The sequence below is a fragment of the Indicator indicator genome, chromosome 1, assembly GCF_027791375.1.
Source record: "Indicator indicator isolate 239-I01 chromosome 1, UM_Iind_1.1, whole genome shotgun sequence".
In the NCBI taxonomy this organism is placed as follows: Eukaryota; Metazoa; Chordata; class Aves; order Piciformes; family Indicatoridae; genus Indicator; species Indicator indicator.
This window is the reverse complement of record NC_072010.1, coordinates 2,479,641-2,502,186: the sequence shown is the minus strand read 5'-3', so window position 1 is coordinate 2,502,186 and position 22,546 is coordinate 2,479,641. Positions and strand designations below refer to the sequence as shown.

Sequence of the window (22,546 nt, the reverse complement as noted above, 5' to 3'; positions counted from 1 at the left end):
TCCTGAGGAGCCACCTCAATCTTTTTCTGTGTTTCCTAGGGAATTAGGTATTTACACCACCGAGAGTTTGCCCACGGACGCCTCAAGTCCCGGAACTGCGTGGTGGACGGCCGGTTTGTGCTGAAGATCACTGACTATGGTTATAATGAGCTCCTAGAGGCACAGAGGTGCCCATACATACAGCCACCCCCTGAAGGTAAGTGCCAGAAGGAAAGAGATTTTTTTGGAAAGGTTTCTTCACTGATGTCTCCATTGTCACAGTCTCACAGTATGTCAGAGGTTGGAAGGGACCTCAAGAGATCATCAGCTCCAACCCCTCTGCCAGAGCAGCATCACTTAGGGTAGTCTGCACAGGAATGCATCCAGGTGGGTTTGGAAAGGCTTCAGAGAAGGAGACTCCACAACCCCCCTGGGCAGCCTGTTCCAGGGCTCTGTCACCCTCACTGGAAACTCCTCATGTTGAGCTGAAATCTTCTCTGTTCAAGTCTGAACCTATTGTTCCTTGGCTTATCACTGTGCACCACTGAGAAGAGCCTGGCCCCCTCCACTTGACACCCACCTCTCAGATATTTATACACAGATCCCCTCTCAGACTTCTCCAGACTAAATAGCCCTAAGGCTCTCAGTCTCTCATAGGGGAGATGCTCAAGTCCCTTAATCATCCTCCTGGCTCTCCCTTGGACTCTCTCCAGCAGGTCTCTGTCTCTCTTGAACTGGGGAGCCCAAAACTGGACACAGGATTCCAGGTGTGGTCTCCGCAGGGCAGAGTAGAGAGGTAGAAGAACTTCCCTAGCCCTGCTGGACACACCTTTCCTGATGCATCCCAGGATCCCATTGGCTCTCTTGGCCACAAGAGCACATTGTTGTTCCATGCAGAACTTGCTGTCCACCAGCACTCCAAGGTCTTTCTCTGTGGAGCTGCTTTCCAGCAGGGCAGCCTCTAACATGTCCTGGTTCCTGTTTTATTTCTCCCCAGATGCAGGACCCTGCACTTGTTCTTATTAAACTTCATGAGGTTTGCCTGCACCCAGCTCTCAGCCTGTTCAGGTCCAGCACCTCATTACTAACTAAACCATGGCTTCAAGTGCCACATCCAATCCTTTTTTGAACACCTCCAGGGACAGTGACTCCACCACCTCCCTGGGCAGCACATTCCAATGGCAGATGACTCTTAAACTACAGCACAGGAGGTTCCACCTCAACATGAGGAGGAACTTCTTCACTGTGAGGGTCACAGAGCACTGGAACAGGCTCCCAAAGAGGTTGTGGAGTCTCCTTCTCTGGAGACTTTCAAGATCCATCTGGATGTGTTCCTGTGCAACCTGTGCTAGATTCTATGGTCCTGCTCTGGGAAGGGGGTTGGACTCAATGATCTCTAGAGCTCCCTTTCAACTCCTAACATCCTGTGATCCATTGTCATGAAATCAGAGAATCACAGAATGGCAGAGGTTGAAAGTGACCTCTGGAGATCATCTAATCCAACTGTCTCAGGTAGAGCAGTGGCCAGAAGACCTTCTCCCTTTAAAAAGTGATGCATACTGCAGTAGCTGAAATGTTCCTTATTCCCATTACTGGGAATGTTCTGTTTCCAGGGTAACAATATCCTGCTTTGAAGCAGATTCATTTCTTGGTGGGTCTGAGTATGTTTCACAACCGTGTCTCTCATTGCTTGATCTGTTGGATGATAAAGAGTGATTGTACTTCAAACTGCCACAAACTGCTTTGACAGAAGCTACTTTCATCTAAAAAGAACTTGTGGTGGTTTGGCCCTGGCTGGGGGCCAAATGCCCACCAAAGCCACTCTGTCACTCCCCTTAGATGGACAGGGGAGAGGGGGAAATATAACCCAAGCCAGTAATAAGGTAGAAACAATTTAATAATGCTAAGCACAGGCAATGAGCAAAGACTACAGGTGGAAGCAAAAGCAAAGAGAGAGGTTATTCTCTGCTTCCCAACAGCAGACAATCTTCTGTCCCAGGAAGCAGAGTTCTACACATAATGATTGCTCTGGGGGACAGAGGCCATGGACAAATCCAGGGAGGTTGTCCTCCCCCTCTACTCTGGCCTGGTGAGACCTCACCTGGAATATTGCATCCAGTTTTGGGCTCCCCAGTTCAGGAGGGACAGGGATCTGCTGGAGAGAGTCCAACGGAGAGCTACCAGGATGATGAAGGGACTGAAGCACTGCCCTATGAGGAGAGGCTGAGAGCCCTGGGGCTGTTTAGTCTGGAGAAGAGAAGACTGAGAGGTCATTTCCTCTTGTTCTATCACCTGATACTAGGGAGAAGAGCCCAACATCCCTGTCACTGCAACCTCCTAGCAAGTAGTTGTAGAGACTGAGAAGGTCTCCCCTCAGTCTCATTTTTTCCAGACTAAACAAACCCATTTCCCCCAGCTGCTCCTCATAAAACCTGTTCTCCAGACCCTCAAACCCATTGTGTTTTGAACCTTTTGTCACAGGATTTAATTCCCACACATTTCCATGCTACAAGCTTTTTAGTATGGAGAAGAGAAGACTGAGAGGGGGTTTAATACATGTTTATAAATATCTGAGGGCTGGGGGTCAAGAGGGAGGGGACAGGCTCTGCTCACTTGCACCCTGTGATAAGACAAGGGGCAAAGGATATAAACTACAGCACAGGAGGTTCCACCTCAACATGAGGAGGAACTTCTTCACTGGGAGGGTCACAGAGCAGTGGAACAGGCTGCCCAGAGAGGTTGTGGAGTTTCCTTCTCTGGAGACTCCATCTGGATGTGTTCCTGTGCAACCTGCACTAGATTCTATGGTCCTGCTCTGGCAAGGGGGTTGGACTTGATGAACTTGGGAGTCATTCTTGTGATCCTGTGAGTATTCCCCACACTTCCTTCTCTCACTTAGTTCTTCTATCTGAGCTGATGTCATATGGCATTGAATACCCCTTTGGCCAGTTTGGATCAGCTGGCTTGACTGTAACCCCTCCCAAGATCTTGCCCACCCCTGAGTGTACTCTTGGGGTGGGGAAATGTTGGAAAAGCACAGCCTGGGTGCTGTGTTCAGCAGCTGCCAAATCACTGCTGTGTTAGCAACAGCCAGCTACAGCACTGCAAATCACATAACTAGACAGATGCTCTGAGGAAAATTAACTCCAGCTCAGCCAAAGCAACACTAACAGGACAGCTGGGCTTCAAGTGGCATTGCTTTGTCTGAGTGATTGAATCATAGAATTGTTTTGGTAGAAAAAAACCTGCAAGATGATGGAGTCCAACCATCAACCTAAGGCCATCATGGCCATTAAACCATATCCCAAAGTGTCATGTCCACAGGTTTTGTGAACACCTCCAGGGATGCTGACTTTACCACCTCCCTGGGCAGCCTGTTCCAATCTCTGACCACTCTTTCAGTAAAGAAATTTTTCCTACTATCCAACCTAAACCTTTCCTGACACAATTTCAAGCCATTTCCTCTCCTTCTATCACCTGACACTAGGGAGAAGAGACCAACCCCCACCTCACTCCAGCCTCCTTTCAGGAGAGCAATGAGGTCTTTCCTCAGCCTGTTAAAGTTCTTGGCAGTGGTGGGAAGACTTCTTATGTAGATGGCCAAGCTGACCTTGTAGCAAGTAAACAGTTACAGCAAATTTTTTTCTTGAAAGATAGAGTGAAATTTGGAAAATTCGTGTTTTTTGGGTCAGGTTGGAAGTTTAATTTCTAACACATCACAAGAAAAAAAGGACTTGATTCAGTAAATAATCACATGTGCTCCAATCTCTCCTCAAACAGCTGAAACAAAGCCTTCATTTTTAAGCACTTCATTTGAGATGGTCTGAGCTCAAATGTCAGAAATGTGATTGATGCTCTTGGCTTTTGTAGAGTTGCTCTGGACAGCTCCTGAGTTACTGAGGGACCCAGAGATGTGCAGAAAGGGCACCTTCAAAGGGGACATTTACAGCTTTGCAATCATCCTACAAGAAGTGGTCGTTCGGGGTCCACCATTCTGCATGTCAGAACTCTCAGCTGAAGGTAGGCAACTATTTCACTGTCTTTAAGGCTTCAGAGTGCTCCAAACATGTCAGGCCAAGCCCCTTGGGCAAAACATGAGTATCATAGAATCATAGCCTGGCTTAGGTTGGAAGGGACCTTGGAGGTCATCTACTTGCACCTCCCTGCCATGTGCAGGGATGACTCTCCACTAAATTTGGCTGCTCAAGCCCTCATCCAACCTGGTCTTGAACACTCCTAGGCAGGAGCAGCCACAACCTCTCTGGTCAAGCTGTTCCAGAGTCTCATCACTCTCATACTAAAGAACTTCTTCCTAAGATCCACTCAAAACCTACTCTCCCTCAGCATAAAACCATTCCCTGTTGTCCTACTGCTAGATGCCCTTAGGAAAAGTCCCTCTCTAGCCTTCCTGATGGATCCCTTCAGGTGTTGGAAGGCAGCTGTAAGGTTCCCCAGGGGTCTTCTCCAGGCTGGTTGTTCATCTCCCTCAAGCCTATCCTCATAGCAGAGGTGCTCCAGCCTTTGACTCATCTTTGTGGCCATCCTCTGGACTCTCTTCACCAGCTCTATGTCCTTCTTATGGTCAGGACACCAGAACTGGACATAGAATTTGAGATGGGGTCTAACAAGAGAAGAGCACAGGGGCAGAATCCTCTTTCTTACCCTGCTAGCCACACTCCTCTTGCTGCAGCCCAGCACACATCTGCCTTGTGTGCTGCATGAGGGCACTGCTGGCTCATGGTGAGCTTCCTACCAACCCACACCCCCAAGTCTCTTTCTCTGGAGCTACTCTCAACCCACTCTGCACCCAGCCTGCCCAACCATTCCCCATGAGGAACCTCCAACAAAGGTTGCCCATGGTGCATTGCTTTCCTGACCTGACAAAATGAGGAATTTCTACTCATTGCCTCCTAATCCCCAAGGAGCTTTCACTCATGGCATGAACTTTAAAACTGCCTGGGGAAGCCATTTCCCCTTGGCTGCTCCTGGAAATATATGGGCCAGCTGATTTTTGGTGGAAACTGGTGGGATGAGCCAAAGAGTTTTAAAGTAAACTGTCAACACCACAAAAGCTTTGGGTACTCACAGTAACAGCTGTGGAAATGCAGGGCTGCTGCCAGAAGGAAGGTGATTTTCACTCCATTTGGCTGCTCTGCACTGCACAAAATGAAAACTTCAAATATTAACACATGGGTGATTTTCTTTTTAAGCAAGAATATACTGTTCCACCTTACAGAAATTATATCTCCTCCTCCAGGACAGACCTCTAAAGGATACCTACACTGGAGAGTGGATCTTATTGAGAGGGGAATCTTATTCATGTCTATAAATATCTGAGGGGTGGGTGTCAGGAGGAAGAGGTCAGGCTCTTTTCAGTGGCACCCAGTAATAGGATAAGGAATAATGGATATAAGCTAGAACACAGGAAAGTCCACCTCAACATGAGGAGAAACTTCTTTACAGTAAGGGTGACAGGACTGCAACAGGCTGCCCAGAGAGGTTGTGGAGTCTCCTTCTCTGGAGACTTTCAAAGCCAGGCTGGAAGTGTTCCTGTGTGGCCTGCCCTAAGTGATCCTGCTTTGGCAGGAGGTTTGAACCCTGTGATCTCTGGAGGTCCTTTCCAATCCCTAACATCCTATGAATCTATGAATTCTATGAAGTCCAGGTGGGGTTCAGACATCACTCCAACATTCATGCTTCAGCTACCAACAAAACCTCCAGGTTCTCAAGTCCTGGTTTACCTAAACAGTGCAGATTCAAGGATGCAGATTCTGGGCTGCATCAGGAGAAGTGTGGCCAGCAGGGCAAGGGAGGTGATTCTCCCCCTCTGCTCAGCTCTGCTGAGACCCCACCTGGAGTACTGCATCCAGTTCTGGAGCCTCTATTCCAAGAGGGATATGGACATGCTGGAAGGTGTCCAGAGAAGGGCCACCAGGATGAGCAGAGGGCTGGAGCTGCTCTGCTATGAGGAGAGACTGAGAGAGTTGGGGCTGTTCAGTCTGGAGAAGAGAAGGCTCTGAGGAGACCTTCTTGTGGCCTTCCAGTATCTGAAAGGGGTTACAAGAAAGCTGTGGAGGGACTTTAGAGGGTCTCAGGTAGTGATAGGACTGGGGGGAATGGAATAAAGCTGGAAGTGGGGAGATTCAGAGTGGAGGTGAGGAAGAAGTTCTTCCCCATGAGAGTGGTGAGAGCCTGGAATGGGTTGTGCAGGGAGGTGGTTGAGGCTCCATCCCTGGAGGTGTTTGCAGCCAGGCTGGATGAGGCTCTGGCCAGCCTGCTGTAGTGTGAGGTGTCCCTGGCCATGGCAGGGGGGTTGGAACTGGCTGATCCTTGTGGTCCCTTCCAACCCTGACTGATTCTAGGATTCTTTGACTGACTTCTCAGGGTCTGAAAGCCCAAGCTCAATTTCTTATTAATCTTATTTCATCTCTGAACAGGGAGTCACTTCCCAGATGTTGTTTGGAACCCAAACTTCCTCCCTTAAAACAATTCCCACTGTCTCCATTCCCATCAACCTCCTACATACTGATTTTTAATTAACACTGAAGCCTCAGAACCTGGCATCCTCCTGTCTGGACTCAGCAATAACCCCGTGCTCTCCTAGAGGACTCCAGAACTTCATGGACAGAATCAGAAGCAATGTCATTAAATGCAAGCCTGCAGGTTTACACATCCATCTGTCACATAGCTTTCCCCCATCCAGCCTCTTTATTGCTCACAAGCTGGTCCTTCAGGGACTAGAAGGAAGGTGAAGCCATTGCCTTTTAAGTCCTCCAAGAGATTCCTGGCAGAGAAAAGCAAAAACCACCTTATTTTTCTCTACAACTACCTGAGGGGAGGTTTTAGTGAGATGGGGATCAGTCTCTTTTCCCTGTTAACAAGTGATAGGACAAGAGGAAATGGGCTCAAGTTGCTCCAGGAGAAGTTTAGGTTGGATATCAGAAGAACGTTCTTCAGTGAAAGGGTTCTCCAAAACTGGGACAGGCTCCCCAGGGAGGTGATTGAATCATCACACCTGGAGGTGCTTCAGGCTTGAACATAGAAGATTTCAGCTCAACATGAGGAGAAACTTCTTTGGTGTGAGGGTGATGGAGCCCTGGAACAGGCTGCCCAGGGGTTTGTGGAGTCTCCTTCTCTGAAGACTTTCCAAACCCACCTGGATGCATTCCTGTGCAGACTACCATAAGTGATCCTGCTCTGGCAGGGGGGTTGGAGCTGATGATCTCTTGAAGTCCCTTCCAACCTCTGATATACTGTGAAAAGACACAGAGATGTGGTGGTAAGGGACATGGTTTAGCACCAGACTTGGCAGAGTTAGAAAATGGCCAGACTTGATGATCTTAAAGGTCTTTTCCAACCAAAACAATTCTATGAATCTATGATTCTATGATTCTATAATTCTATGATTCTATGATCCTATGATTCTGATTCTGTGATCCTATTATTCTATGAATCTATGACTCTATGATCCTATGACTCTATGATTCTATGATCCTATGACTCTATGATTCTATACTTCTATGATTCTATGATCCTATTATTCTATGATTCTATGATTCTATGATCCTATGACTCTATGATTCTATGATCCTATGACTCTATGATTCTATACTTCTATGATTCTATGATCCTATTATTCTATGATTCTATGATTCTATGATCCTATGACTCTATGATTCTATACTTATATGATTCTATGATCCTATTATTCTATGATTCTATGATTCTATGATCCTATGACTCTATGATTCTATACTTCTATGATTCTATGATCCTATTATTCTATGATTCTATGATCCTATGACTCTATGATTCTATGATCCTATGACTCTGATTCTATGATTCTATGATTCTATGGCTCTATGACACTATGTCTCTGTGATTTATTTGACACAGCCATTGGGTGATGAAGAGCAACACTAATGGCTGAAGGAATGACCAAGGCACAGGTGAAAAGATCCATGACCTTGGACTCCAACTCACAACATGCTTCCCATTCTCCTTTTTTCTCACAGAAATTATAAAGAAAGTGAAGAAGCCTCCTCCCCTGTGCCGCCCAAACGTAGCCCCCGAGCTGGCCCCCCTGGAGTGCATCCAAGTAATGAAGCAGTGCTGGGGGGAAGCCCCTGAACGACGTCCAACCTTTGAGGAGGTGTTTAATAAGGTTGGTGAACAGAGCAGCAGCTACAAGCCTTAAGTGAGCCCTGAATTAACAAATGAAGAAGTTCCCAGAACTCTACTCTTGTCTTTGCTATGGAGTTGTTTTATAGTTTGTGGTGTTTTGGCTTGCACCTTGTCCTGAATTTGGCCACCTATGGCACTATCATGTATGGTGTGAAGCAGGATGGACATCACAGGATCACAGGATGCCAGGGGTTGGAAGTGACCCTAAGAGATCACCAAATCCACCCCCTCTACCAGAGCAGGACTAGCTCAGGTCACAGAGGAACACATCCAGATGGGTCTTGAATGTCTCCAGAGAAGGAGACTACACAACCTCTCTGGGCAGCCTGTTCCAGTGGTCTGTGACCCTTACAGTAAAGAAGTTCCCCCTTGTGTTGAGGTGGAACTTCTTGTGCTGCAGTTTATATCCATTGCTCCTTGTCCTGCTCCATGTGCCTGACATGGGCTTGATGTCTTCACATTTGCAGTGTACCTGTATGAATGGCCTCATGAAGAATGAAGAGCAGTAAATTATGGTAGCACCTTCAGGTCAACAGATTTTTGATGTTCTAAAGTATCTTAAAGGTGATTAATTTGAAAGGAAAATTCCCCAAAGGCTGTTAGATACAAAGAGAGAACATTTCACTTAAACCTCACTAAAAGTTCAAAGATTAACAATATGCTTCTGGGCAGCTTCCACAGTAATTGATGCAAATCAATTCTCGGGGCTGGGCCCAGAGAGTGGTGGTGAATGGTGCCACTGCCAGCTGGCAGCCAGTCACTGGTGGTGTCCCACAGGGATCAGTGTTGAGCCCCATCCTGTTCAGTATCTTTATTGATGATCTGGACAAGGGGATTGAGTCCATCATCAGTAACTTTGCACATGACACCAGGCTGGGGGCAGGTGTTGGTCTGTTAGAGGGTAGAAGGGTTCTGCAGAGGGACCTTGACAGGCTGGACAGATGGGCAGAGTCCAAGGGCAGGAGATTTAACAAATCTAAGTGCCAGGTTCTACACATTGGCCACAACAACCCCATGCAGTGCTACAGGCTGGGGACAGAGTGGCTGGAGATCAGCCAGGCTGAAAGAGACCTGGAGGTACTGGTTGAGAGTAGGCTGAACGTGAGCCAACAGTGTGCCCAGGTGGCCAAGAAGGCCAATGGCATCCTGGCCTGCATCAGGAATAGTGTGGCCAGCAGGAGCAGGGAAGTCATTCTGCCCTGGACTCAGCACTGGTTAGACCACACCTTGAGTGCTGTGTCCAGTTCTGGGCTCCTCAGTTCAAAGAAGATGTTGAGATGCTGGAAGGTGACCAGAGAAGGGCAACAAAGCTGGGGAGGGGTCTGGAGCACAGCCCTGTGAGGAGAGGCTGAGGGAGCTGGGGGTGTTTAGCCTGGAGAAGAGGAGGCTCAGGGGAGACCTCATTGCTGTCTACTACTAGGAGGTTGTAGCCAGGTGGGGGTTGGTCTCTTCTCCCAGGCAGCCAGGGACAGAACAAGAGGACACAGTCTCAAGCTGTGCCAGGGGAGGTTTAGGCTGGGTGTTAGGAAGAAATTCTTCCCAGCAAGAGAGATTGGCCATTGGAATGGGCTGCTCAGGGAGGTGGTGGAGTCACCATCCCTGGTGGTGCTTAAGAAAAGCCTGGATGAGGCACTTGGTGCCATGGTTTAGTTGATTAGATGGTGTTGGGTGATTGGTTGGACTTGATGGTCTTGAAGGTGTTTTGCAGCCTGGTTAATTCTGTGATTCTGTGATTGCTCTCCCTTTAAAAGCATGTGCCTTGAACTGTTCTCCCCTTAAAAGCATTTTCCTTGACCTAAACAAATCCACCTTCTAGTTTGCAGTTTTCCTTTCATGCTGAGCTGCTGCTACTGGCAGAGCTGATCTTTAGCTCTGTCACTTTGAAGCGTTTGCATTTTATTCCTTTCCAATCCTAGAGCCATAAGGATAGAGAACTAACTCTCCAGTTTGCTTTCCCAGTTCAAAACCATCAACAAAGAGAAAAAGAGCAATATCATTGATTCAATGCTGAGGATGCTGGAGCAGTATTCCAGCAACCTGGAAGATTTGATCAGAGAGCGGACCGAACAGCTGGAGATTGAAAAACAGAAGACAGAAAAACTCCTCTCACAAATGCTCCCCCCGTGAGTACTGCTACTTAGGTGGTAAAAAGACCTCTGCTTGCTAGGTTGGACAAAAACTGTCCCCTAGAAGTGAAAAGGACTGTAGAGCTGAACTCCAACTTTGACAAGCACCTTCCAATCAAAATAAGAAACTTTCATCAGTGCTTGTTGTGGCCATGTAGATCCTCCTGTTTACTGGGAGATCTTCTGAACACAGTAGGACAAGAGCACAGTAGGACAAGAAAGCAGCCCAGAAAGCCAACCAGAGCCTGGGCTGCAGCAAGAGAAGTATAGCCAGCAGGTCAAGGGAGGTGATTCTCCCCCTCTACTCCACTCTGGTGAGACCCCACCTGGAGTACTGTGTCCAGTTCTGGAGCCTCTATTACAAGAAGGATCTGGAGGTGCTGGAATGTGTCCAGAGAAGGGCGACAAGGACGGTCAGAGGGCTGGAGCTCCTCTCCCATTAGGACAGACTGAGAGAGTTGGGGCTGTTCAGTCTGGAGTGGAGAAGGCTCCAAGAAGACCTTCTTGTGGCCTTCCAGTATCTGAAGGGAGTTACAAGAAAGCTGGGGAGGGACTTTTTAGGGTGTCAGGGAGTGATAGGACTATTGGAAATGGAACAATACTAGAAGTGGGGAGATTCAGATTGGGTGTTAGGAAGTTTTTCACCATGAGGGTAGTGAGACACTGGAAGAGGTTGCCCAGGGAGGTGGTGGAAGCCTCATCCCTGGAGGTTTTTAAGGCCAGGCTGGATGAGGCTCTGGCCAGCCTGATTGGGTGTTAGGAAGAAGTTTTTCCCTATGCGGGTAGTGAGACACTGGAACAGGTTGCCCAAGGGAGGTGCTGGAAGCCTCATCCCTGGAGGTTTTTAAGGCCAGGCTGGATGTGGCTCTGAGCAACCTGATGTAGTGTGAGGTGTCCCTGCCCATGGCAGGGGGGTTGGAACTGGCTGATCCTTGAGGTCCCTTCCAACTCTAACAATTCTATGATTCTGTGAAGAGTGTATGAGCTCATGGCCATGTGCTGCAAAAGCATTTGTGCCCCAACATCTTTGCTTGCACTGTTATTTCAGATCAGTGGCAGAAGCCCTCAAGACTGGTGGCACTGTGGAGCCAGAGTATTTTGACCAGGTGACCATCTACTTCAGTGACATTGTGGGCTTCACCACCATTTCAGCCCTCAGTGAACCCATTGAAGTGGTTGACCTTCTGAATGACCTTTACACTCTGTTTGATGCTGTTCTTGGAAACCATGATGTTTATAAGGTGAGGAGTACCTGGGCATGATGATCAAACTGTCTGTGGGTCAAACATCCTTGTGATTTGATTCTGCATCTCTGTTTGCTGGATTTGTGGTTTGTTTTTTTTGGGTTTTTTTTGTTTGTTTGTTTGGTTGGTTGGGGTTTTTTGGTAAAAAGATATGTATTTAGTTTTAATATAAAGGTATTTACTAGGTGGAGACAATTGGTGATGCCTACATGGTTGCCTCGGGGCTCCCAAAAAGGAATGGAAACAAGCATGCAGCTGAGATAGCCAACATGTCCCTGGACATCCTCAGCTCAGTGGGAACATTCAGGATGAGGCACATGCCAGACATCCCCCTCAGGATACGAATTGGGCTGCACACAGGTAGGCAGAGCCACCTGGTCAGGCATTGGAGTGGGCTGTCCAGGGAGGTGGTTGAGTCACCAACCCTGCATGTGTTTGAAGGTGGTTTGGATGTGGTATTTGGGGATGTGGTTTAGGGGTGAGCCTTTTAGAGTAGGGTTCTGGGTTGGACTTGATGATCCTGAAGGTCTTTTCCAACCTGAATGTTTCTGTGAACTTGCCTGTAGCTATTGCAGAACAGTAGAATTGTTTTGGTTGGAAAACACCTCTGAGATCATCGAGTCCAACAGTCCACCTAACACCACCATGGCCATTTAGCCATGTCCTGATTTTTAACTCCTGCAGTAATAGTGACTCCATCACCTCTGTCTGACCAATGCCTGACCACCCTTTCAGTAAAGAAATATTTTCTACTATCCAATCTAAACCTTCCTTGGTACAACTTAAGCTCTCTTGTCCTATCACTTGATACTATGGAGATCAACTCTCACCTCAGTGCAACCTCCTTTCAGGGTGTTGTAGAGAGCAATAAGGTCCCTTGACCTCCTCCAGACTAAACAACCCCACTTTCCTCAGCCACTCCTCATCAGCCCTGTTCTCCAGACCCTTCAGCACCTTTGTTGCCTTCTCTGGACATGCTCCAGCACCTCAATGTACTCTTTGTGGTGAAGGACCCAAGGCTGAACCCAGTATTTGAGGTGCAGCCTCACCAGTGCTGAGTACAGGGACACTTCCCTCCTACCTCAACACCAAAGAACTCCTTTGCAGTTGTATTTGAATGCTTTCTCCATACCTGCCTCAAAACACACACCCTCAGAAGATGCTTCAAAATCTGCCATAGCAACAAGGTCATTCCAAGGGAAGCACAAACCCTGAGTGAGGAGGGAAATGGTTCAGTGTCATTTAGGGGAGAAATTCTGTATTCTGTCACAGTCAGGAGCTACATCAGACATGTTAAGTCACAAGGGTTTTGTTGTAAGGGTGTCTCTTTGATGTGCCACAGGATCTTCACTGGTGTGATAGGAGGGCATTCAGTGAGGCCTTTGTAACTTTGTTCTGAAATGAAACAGCACAGAAAAACAGGAATGTAGAGTGGAAGAGGGGAAAGGGTGGGGGGGATTTTTACAGGTAGGGCATAACAGGGAGAATAGGTGAGAAAAAAGGATGTTTTAGAGAAAGTCAGTTCTCTCTAATGTAGAATTCAATTAACCTATTCAATGAACAACTACAATCACAAAAAAAAGGCTTATTAAAAATCACAGAATCACAGAACATGAGGGGCTAGAAGGGACCATGAAAGATCATCCAGTCCAATCCCCCTGCCAGAGCAGGATCACCTAGACCAGATCACACAGGAACACAGCCAGGCAGGTTTTGAATATCTCCAGAGAGTGAGACTCCACAACCCCCCTGGGCAGCCTGTTCCAGAGTTCTGCCAGCCTCACAGTGGAAAAATTTTTCCTCCTGTTTCCTATGCTTCGGCTTCCACCCATTGCCCCTTGTCCTGGCATTTGGCATCACTGGCTCCATCCTCTTGGCACTCCCCCTGCACATCTTTATCAACAGCATTGAGGTCACCTCTCAAGCTCCTCCTCTCCAAGCTCCAGAGCCCTCAGCTCCCTCAGTCTCTCTCCATTAGGAAGATGTTCCACTCCCTTCATCATATTTGTTGCTCTGCACTGGACTCTTTCAAGCAGTTCCCTGAGGTCCTTCTTGAACTGAGGGGCCCAGAATTGGACACAATATTCCAGATACAGCCTCACCAGGGCAGAGTAGAGAGAGAGGAGAACTTCTCTCAACCTACTGACCACAGCCCTTCTAATCCACCCCAGGATGCCTTTGGCCTTCTTGGCCACAAGAGCACATTGCTGGCTCATGGTCAACCTTCCACCTACTAGGACCCCCAGGTCCTTTTCCTCTTCACTGCTCTCCAACAGGTCAGTCTCAAACCTATCCAGGTGCAAGACTTTCCCCTTGTCCTCACTGAATTTCATCCAGTTTCTCCCAGCCCAGCTCTCCAGCCTGTCTAAGTCTGGCTGACTGGCAGCCCAACCCTCTGGGATGTCAGCCACTCCTCCCAGCTTTGTGTCATCAGCAAACTTGCTGACGGTGCACTCTGTGCCCTCATCCAGGTTGCTGATGAATATATTGAATAGTACTGGTCCTAGTACTGACCCCTGAGGGACTCCATTAGACAGAGGCCTCCAACTAGACTCTGTCCCATTGACCACAAAGAAGACGGGAAGTTCTTTTTATTTTTTTTTAATTCAAGGTGTAAATTAGCCTCCAGAACCAAACCAAAATATCTCCAGGAGGACTGCAGTCACATAAGCAAGAGTATGACCAGCATTTTAAATGGAGAAGACATCTGCTGGTGTCATGCAATCAGTATTTTTATAAGACACATGAACTTTCATGATTTTATATCATTCATAATATTTTTTTTAAGAGAATAATAGAATTGCCTGGTTTGGAAAGACCTTATCTTAAGGTCTTTTAAGGCACTCATTGAGTGCATCCATAAGGTAATGGTGGTGAGACACTGGAATGAGTTGCCCAGGCAGCTTGTGACAGCTTCCTCCCTGGTGGTGTTCAAGGTCAGGTTGGACAAGGCCTTGAGCAACCCCATGGCAGGGGGGTTGGAACTAGATGGTCTTCAAGGTCCCTTCCGACTCAAATGTTCTATGGTTCTCAGATCTCCCTGTGCACAACTGTTAGACCATGTCCCTAAGCCCCTCATCCAAATGTCTTTTAAACACCTCCAGATGTTTATTCTTCCCCAGACACAGAATCATAGAATCATAGAATCAGTCAGGGTTGGAAGGAACCACAAGGATCATCCAGTTCCAACCCCCTGCCATGGGCAGGGAACCTCTTGTTGACTTGTTGACTTTTCCTCTGCAGTACCAGGTACTGCCCATTGTGGGAAGCCAAACAGTGAATAAGTTTGTCCATGAGCCTGTCCCACTAGTACAGGGGAGTTTTGTCCTTCTGCTCACCTGACAATGCCTTCACTTTTGGCACATAAGTGTTTTACAGAAGTCTGTATCCTGCTCCTTGTTGTACACATTGGGAAACAACAGTAGAGAAAGAAAAAAATGTGATCCAGCATATGCCAAGAACAGAGCTGTGACTTGAGCTGACCTAAAATCAATATTTCTTATCTCCTAGACCATAGAAGTACTTCTTCAGGGGTTACAGAATCTCAGAATCATTTTGGTTGGAAAAGACCTTCAAGATCTTTGAGTCCAACCATCATCTAACTCTACCAAGTTTGGTGCTAAACCATGCCCCTCAGCACCACAAATCTGCATCTTTTGAGCACCACCAGGGATTCAACCATCTCCCTGGGGAGCCTATTGAGAACCCTTTCAGTGAAGAATTTTCTTCTAATATCCAACCTCTGGTGCAACTTGAGCCCATTTCCTCTAGCTCCCATCACCCAGCTCCAATCTCCCTTCAGGGAGCTCTAGAGAGCAAGAAGGTCTCCCCTGAGCCTCCTTTTCTCCAGGCTAAACAACCCCAGCTCCCTCAGCTTCTCTGGACATGCTCCAGCCCCTCAATGTCCTGTTGTTGTGAGGGACCCAAAACTGAACCCACTACTCAAGGTGTGGCCTCCCCAGTGCTGAGTACAGGAGGGCAATTACTTCCCAGCTCCTGCTGCCACTCTATTGCTGATCCAGATCAGGATGCTGGTGGCCTTTTTGGTCACCTGGGCACACTGCTAGCTCAGGTTCTCCTGGCTGTCTCTGAAAACTCTTCTCCCCACTGTTTTCTTTGCAGTTCAGGGATTGTAGGTGACCCTTCTCAGAAGTCTGAAGTGTTAAGGAATGGTTGGAGGAGCACTGTGGGATTTTATACTCTGTCAGAAATCAAAGGAGACTACAGCCTCAGCTTCTTTTTGCCCAGAACAGGAGTCTCTGGAGCACCAGCAACATGGGAAGAGGAGGATTAGGCATGCAACCACTGCTGATGCCTGTTCATAGTAGTTCTGCAATGCATCTTCCCCACACCCAGCCAAAAATCTATCCCTAGGTGATGTGTGTGTGGGAGTTAATTTTGCTCATGTTTTTATGAACTCTGTATATCTGGAAAGTAGAGTTGCTATGAGCTATTGGGTAGGGTGTGAGAAGAAGAGGGGGAGGAATTGGTGTCTTCTTTCTAAAGCAGCAGAAACCAGACCTTGTTTTGCACAGATCTGGCAATGTCATCCTGTCATGAGAGCAGCCAGAAATCCATGCTGCAAAGCAAAGCAGCTCACTCAGCCACCGAGCTGACAACAGAGTTTGATTAACCCCTGACCCTCTTTCTCCTGAGGAAAGAAGCATGAAGAGGGAATCACCAGCTTCATGAAAGCATTGAGAACAGCCTGGGGGAAAGGAGAGCTTGGGGGAAAGGAGAGCCTGGCTAACATTTTCTCTACCCTGGAAAGGATGAAGAATGGGTGTGACCACCAGGTTTTCAGGTCAGCTGCTCTCTGGAAGCTGGTGCCAAGAAGAACTCATGATCCCCTCTCTGAAAAAGCAGTAAATGCCATTTGGACACAGACTGCCTGCATCCCTCCAACCCCGATGGAGAGCTGCACCTCTGGGAAGTTTCACTGGCCCATGCCTATGGGCTGGGTAAGGCAAAGAGGACAGGAAGACCAGTGTTTGGTCTGCAGTTCCTCCCCTGCTTAAAATGCACTCTGGAATCTTGGCTGTCCTCCTCTTGCCTTGACTGCACATCCAGAAAAATTCAGCTGACTCAGCTGATCCCACGCTGACCATGTCTGGGCTGGAGCTGGACAGTCAGGGGAGTGGTGGTGTGAAGACAACCTTTTCCATGGAGACTGAAGAAGATCTATGTGTTGGTCAGGCTCTCTTTCAGGGAGCCTTGCACCTCAATCAAGCTTATTAACCTCTGTGGCACCATTGATGGTGGTTGCAGAGTCCTGGTCAACATGGCTCATTAAGTGACCCTGCAAGCCATGGCAGAAAGCCATCTCAAAACAAACCAGTGAGCCTGTGTAATTAACAATGAGGCCATGGTGTTCTCATCACAGGGAATCTGCTTTCCTCTGAAACTTGTTACTGTGGGAGATCTATTGCTGGAAGTTTTTCTTAGCCCTTTGCTGAAGCTGTCTAGACACAGGGGAACACACACAGGCAGCAAAGGCAGTGAGCAAATTAACTTTTGGATGCCTTCAACACAGAGACATCCTTTGGGAATGCTTACACTGTAGAGTTGGTTTTGAACTCAGAACCTTTGGCAAGAGAAATCATAGAATGGGTTGGCTTGGAAGGGAGTTTTAAAGGTCATCTAGTCCAACCCTGCTGTGTTCAGCAGGGACATAGAATCAGTCAGGGTTGGAAGGAACCACAAGGATCAGCCAGTTCCAACCCCCCTGCCATGGGCAGGGACACCTCACACTAGATCAAGCTGGATAGAGCCTCATCCAGCCTGGCCTTAAACACCTTCAGGGATGGAGCCTCAGCCACCTCCCTGGGCAAACTATTCCAGGGTCTCACCACTCCCATGGTGGAGAACTTCTTCAACTGTATCAGGAGAACAGGAGTAAAAGCAGTAATCTGGGCAGCCTGATCTAGTTGAGGATACCCCTGCTTGGACTTGGACATGATGACCTTTGGACTTCCCTTCTAACCCAGACCATTCTATGATTCTGTGATTCTACTCTAGAAAGACAGCACTTCACCCTAACTTGGTTGTGAGCTTTGCAGAAAAGGTTAGAAGATTGCACTGACTGAGTAGGAAACCTAAATTTAGGCATCCATGTGGAAATGCTTCCAGGAGTGTTGGGTAACAACAGCCCCATGTAGCAGTATAAGTTGGGGACTGAGCTGCTGGAGAGCAGTGAAGGGGAAAAGGACCTGAGGGTCCTAGTGGATAGGAGGTTGACCATGAGCCAGCAATGTGCTCTGGTGGCCAAGAAGGCCCAGTGGCATCCTGGGGTGGATTAGAAGGGTTGTGGTCAGTAGGTTGAGAGAGGTTCTCCTCCCTCTCTACTCTGCCCAGCTAAGGCTGCATATGGAATATTGTGTCCAGTTCTGGGGCCCTCAGTTCAAGAAGGACCTCAGGGAACTGCCTGAAAAAGTCCAGTGCAGAGCCCCAAAAACGATGAAGGGAGTGGAACATCTTCCTGATGAGGAGAGACTGAGAGGGTGAGGGCTCTGTAGCTTGGAGAGGAGGAGCCTGAGGAACCTCATTCCTGTTGATAAAGATGTGCAGGGTGAGTGCCAAGAGGATGGAGCCAGGCTCTGCTAGGTGATGCCTAATGCCAGGACAAGGAGCAATTGGTGGAAGCTGAAGCATAGGAAATTCCATGAAAACAGGAGGAAGAATTATTTCCCAGAACACTGGAACAGGTTCCCCAGGGGTGTTGTGGACTCTCCCTCTCTGGAGATACTCAAGACTTGCCTGGCTGTGTTCCTGTGTGATCTGGTGTAGGTGATCCTGCTCTGGCAGAGGGATTGGACTGGACGAGCTTTCAAGGTCCCTTCCAGCCCCTGACATTCTGTGATTCAGTGTGAATCTGTGATCTGCTCTCAGTTTGTGATCAGTGGGGATTTGGTGGACAGATGGTGGACTCTGAATAGATGCTCAGGTGCAGGAGTGGAAAGGCTTTCACAGCTCAGTTGACTTTATTGACTTAGCTTCCACCAACTACAGCAGGAATTCAGCTGTCCCTATTTGTGCTTCTTAAAACAGGACTCAAACTCTCCTCACTGAGGTCAGTGGACCAGAATCACTTTTTTGTGTCCTTGCAACACCTCCTTACTGAAGGAGCTTTGATCCTTACTGAGGTTTGAGTGGCTCTGTCATGGCATCATCTCAAGATGAAGGGAGGTGGTGCTGTATTTTCTCAGGGAAAGTTCTTCTTGAAACATGGATTTAAAAGTCTCCAGCACAACCCTTTTTGCATGCATGTGTCACATCATTGAGCTCACATTAAGGACCAGGCAGGTAAAGGTAAAGTCCTTGACCCAGGAGTACCAACAATGCCTTAACAGTTGTGCTATTAAAGTACTCATACACCAGACCCTGAAGAAACTTCCTCTGGTGGATACAGCTCCTGTTCTGAGGAGCTTGAACCAAATTAGTGACTACTGATAAGGATGGGAATTAAGTTAGAAGAGATTCTGAGAGCTGCACAACATAGTGGCAGTAAAAACCCCACTCCAACATTAAATCAGGTTCTCCTGATCTCCAGCATGTTGTGTGTGACCCAGAGAAGCTCTTTGAGTCCTTGCAACAGCTTTGGTATAAATTGTTTTTTCCTCTCTTTTTTTCCCCCACTTTAATCTTTAAATAAGATTAAAGATCACTATCTTTCATGAGCCAGGAGTTAAAATCTCTCTCACCTCACAGTTTGCATCCTCTGTAAATTAGGTGGAAATCCTCCTACTTGGATTCTTCAGAGGTCACAGCAGGAAGGGTTCTTGCACAGTTCCCCACAGGTTTCAGCTAAGGAGTTTCATTGTTACAGAATCACAGAAATAGCCAGGCTGCAAAAGACCTTCAAGATCATCAAGTCCAACCTATCACCATCTAATCAACACCATCTAATCAACTGGACCATGGCACTAAGTGCCCCATCCAGTCTGATTTTAAATGCTTCCAGGGATGGTGACTCCACCACTTCCCTGGGCAGCTCATTCCAATGGCCAATCTTCCTTTCTGGGAAGAATTTCTTCCTAACCCTAACCCTAAACCTCCCCTGGTGCAGCTTGAGACTGTGTCCTCTCCTTCTCTCACTGGTTGTCTGGGAGAAGAGACCAACCCCCTCCTGGCTACAACCTCCCTTCAGGTAGCTGTAGACAGCAATGAGGTCTCCCCTGAGCCTCCTCTTCTCCAGGTTAAACACCCCCAGCTCCCTCAGCCTCTCCTCACAGGGTTTGTGCTCCAGACCCCTCCCTAGCTTTGTTGCCCTTCTCTGGAAATGTTCCAGCATCTCAACATCTTTCTTCAACTGAGGAGCCCAGAACTGGACACAGCACTCAAGGTGTGGTTTAACCAGTGCTGAGCACAGGGCAGAATGACTTCCCTGCTCCTGCTGGCCACACTATTCCTGATCCAGGCCAGGATGCCATTGACCTTCTTGGCCACCTGGGCACACTGCTGGCTCCTGTTCAGCCTACTGTCAACCAGTACCCCCAGGTCCTTCTCTGCCTGGCTGCTCTCCTGTCTTTAGGATGTATCTGAGAACTGGATGAAGCATCACTTTTTCCAACTAAGAATGTGAAAATCTTAGTCAAATTCCATTGTCCTAAAGCAAGTAAATAACCACATCTAAATTAGGTTGTGGTTGTTGTTGCTGCTGCTGTTGTTATTATTATTATTATTATTATTATTATTATTATTATTATTATTATTATTATTATTATTATTATTAGTATTAGTATTATTTAAGCAACTTTTTCAACATTTTCACTTAGTAGTTTTTCTCCTGTGAAAAATTTAACTGCTGATGTATGACCTGCACAGACTGGAGAGTTGGTTGGAGCAGAACCTCATGAAGTTCAATAAGGGCATGTGTAGAGTCCTACACCTGGGGAGGAAAGCCACCCTGCACCAGGAGAGGTTAAGGGTTGACCTGCTGGAAAGCAGCTATACAGAGAAGGACCTGGGAGACCTGGTGGACAAGTTCACTATGAGCCAGCAACGTGCCTTTGTGGCCAAAAAGGTCAATAGTCTCTTGGGGTGTATGAAGAAGAGTGTGGAGTGGGGTTGTCCCCCCAGCTCTGCTCTAGTGAGGCCATATCTGGAGTATTAGGTCCAGTTCTGGACTCCCCAGGTCAAGAGAGATGAGGAACTACTGGAAAGACTCCAACAAGCTACAGAGATGATGAGGGAGATGGAGCATCTCTCTTATGAGGAGAGTTTGAGAGGCTTGGGTCTGTCTAGCTTGGAGAAGATCAGACTGAAGGAGGATCTTCTCAATGCTGATCAACAGCCAAAGGATCAAAAGGATGGGGCCAGACTTTTTTTAGTGGTGCCCAGTGACAGGACAAGGAGCAATGGGCAGAACAAAAGAAGTTCCACCTAAACATAAGGAAAAAACTTCTTTCCTTTGAGGATGATGGAGCAGTGGAAGTGGTGAAGTCTCCTTCTCTTGCAACCTACCTGAACCCCATCCTGTGCCATCTGCTCTAGGTGATCCTACTTTAGCAGGGAGGTTGGACTCAATGATCCCCAGAGGTCCCTTCCAACCCTTGCCACTCTCTGATGTACTTCATTCACATCTCTTGCAACCTTTGCATGGGAAAAGATGTCCTAGATGTAAATTTTGCTAAATCTTAACCCTGAAGGACCATGACATTGAAAACCCAGACAGAGACTGAGAAGAAATATGACATAAATGCTTCCACTGGAAGAGCCTGAGGCTCTTTTGTCTGCTCACATTGCTCAGAGCACTCTCTCTTTTTAATGTTTCTATTTTTCTTTTATTTTCTTCTTTTTCTCTTTTTCTTTTTCTTCTTTTATTTTCTTCTTTTTCTCTTTTTCTTTCTCTTAATTTCCTTTTTTAGTTTTTCCTTTTCTTTCCTCTTTTTTCCTTTTTTTATTTTTCTTTTTTTTTCCTTTTCTTTTTCTTTTTCTTTTTCTTTTTCTTTTTCTTTTTCTTTTTCTTTTTCTTTTTCTTTTTCTTTTTCTTTTTCTTTTTCTTTTTCTTTTTCTTTTTCTTTTTCTTTTTTCTTTTTCTTTTTCTTTTTTTTTCTTTTTCTTTTTCTGTTTCTTTTCTTTTTCTTTTCTTTTTTCTTTTTCTTTTTCTTTTTCTTTTTTTTTTCTTTTTTTTTTTCTGTTCCTTTTCTTTTTCTTTTTCTTTTTTCTTTTTCTTTTTCTTTTTTTTTCTTTTTTCTTTTTCTTTTTTTTTTTCTTTTTCTTTTTCTTTTTCTTTTTTTTTTTCTTTTTTCTTTTTTTTTTTTTCTTTTTCTTTTTCTTTTTTCTTTTTCTTTTTCTTTTTCTTTTTCTTTTTCTTTTTCTTTTTCTTTTTTCTTTTTCTTTTTCTTTTTCTTTTTCTTTTTCTTTTTCTTTTTCTTTTTCTTTTTCTTTTTCTTTTTCTTTTTCTTTCTTCTTTCTCTCTTTTTCTTTTTCTTTCTCTTTTTCTTTCTCTGCTTCTTTTTCTCTTTTTTCTCTTTTTCTTTCTCTTTCTCAATTTTTTTTTCTTTTCATTTTTCTTTTTCCTTTTCTTTTTCTTTTCTTTATTTTTCTTTTTTCTTTTTCTTATTTTCCTTTTCTTTTTAAAAAAATAATTTTCTTTTTATTTTTCTTGTTTCTTTTTTCTTTTTCTTTTTCCTTTTCTTTTTTCCTTTTCCTTTTCCTTTTCTTTTTTATTTCTTTTTTCTTTTTGTTTTTCTTCTTTTTCTTTTTTCTTTTCCTTTTCTTTTTTTTCTGTTTATTTTTCTTATTTTTTCTTTTTCTTATTTTCCTTTTCTTTTTAAAAAAATCTTCTTTTTCTTTTTTCTTTTTATTTTTCTTTTAAATTTTCCTTTTTCTTTTTCATTTTTTTCCTTCATCTTTTTTCTTTTTTTCTTTTTTCTGGGTTTTTTTTTTCTTTTTTTTTCTCTTTTTCTAGTATGTTCATTTCACAAGCCTGATATTTTCAGCTGTGGGCGATGAAATTCAACATCTCATCCTTCAGACCACAATCCAAACACGAGCTAAGCCAAATGCCCC

At 46.1% G+C, this 22,546-nt stretch overlaps 1 protein-coding gene across 1 annotated transcript in view; it reads left to right on the top strand.

The window, feature by feature from the left end:
- GUCY2F (guanylate cyclase 2F, retinal) overlaps nt 1-22,546 on the top strand; it is a 78,475-nt gene that overhangs the window by 27,181 nt on the left and 28,748 nt on the right. The window contains exons 9-14 of the mRNA XM_054387283.1: nt 40-196; nt 3,850-3,999; nt 7,995-8,143; nt 10,123-10,286; nt 11,338-11,530; nt 11,719-11,893. Coding sequence (XP_054243258.1) covers nt 40-196; nt 3,850-3,999; nt 7,995-8,143; nt 10,123-10,286; nt 11,338-11,530; nt 11,719-11,893 — 988 coding nt within the window. The remainder of the gene's footprint in view (nt 1-39; nt 197-3,849; nt 4,000-7,994; nt 8,144-10,122; nt 10,287-11,337; nt 11,531-11,718; nt 11,894-22,546) is intronic.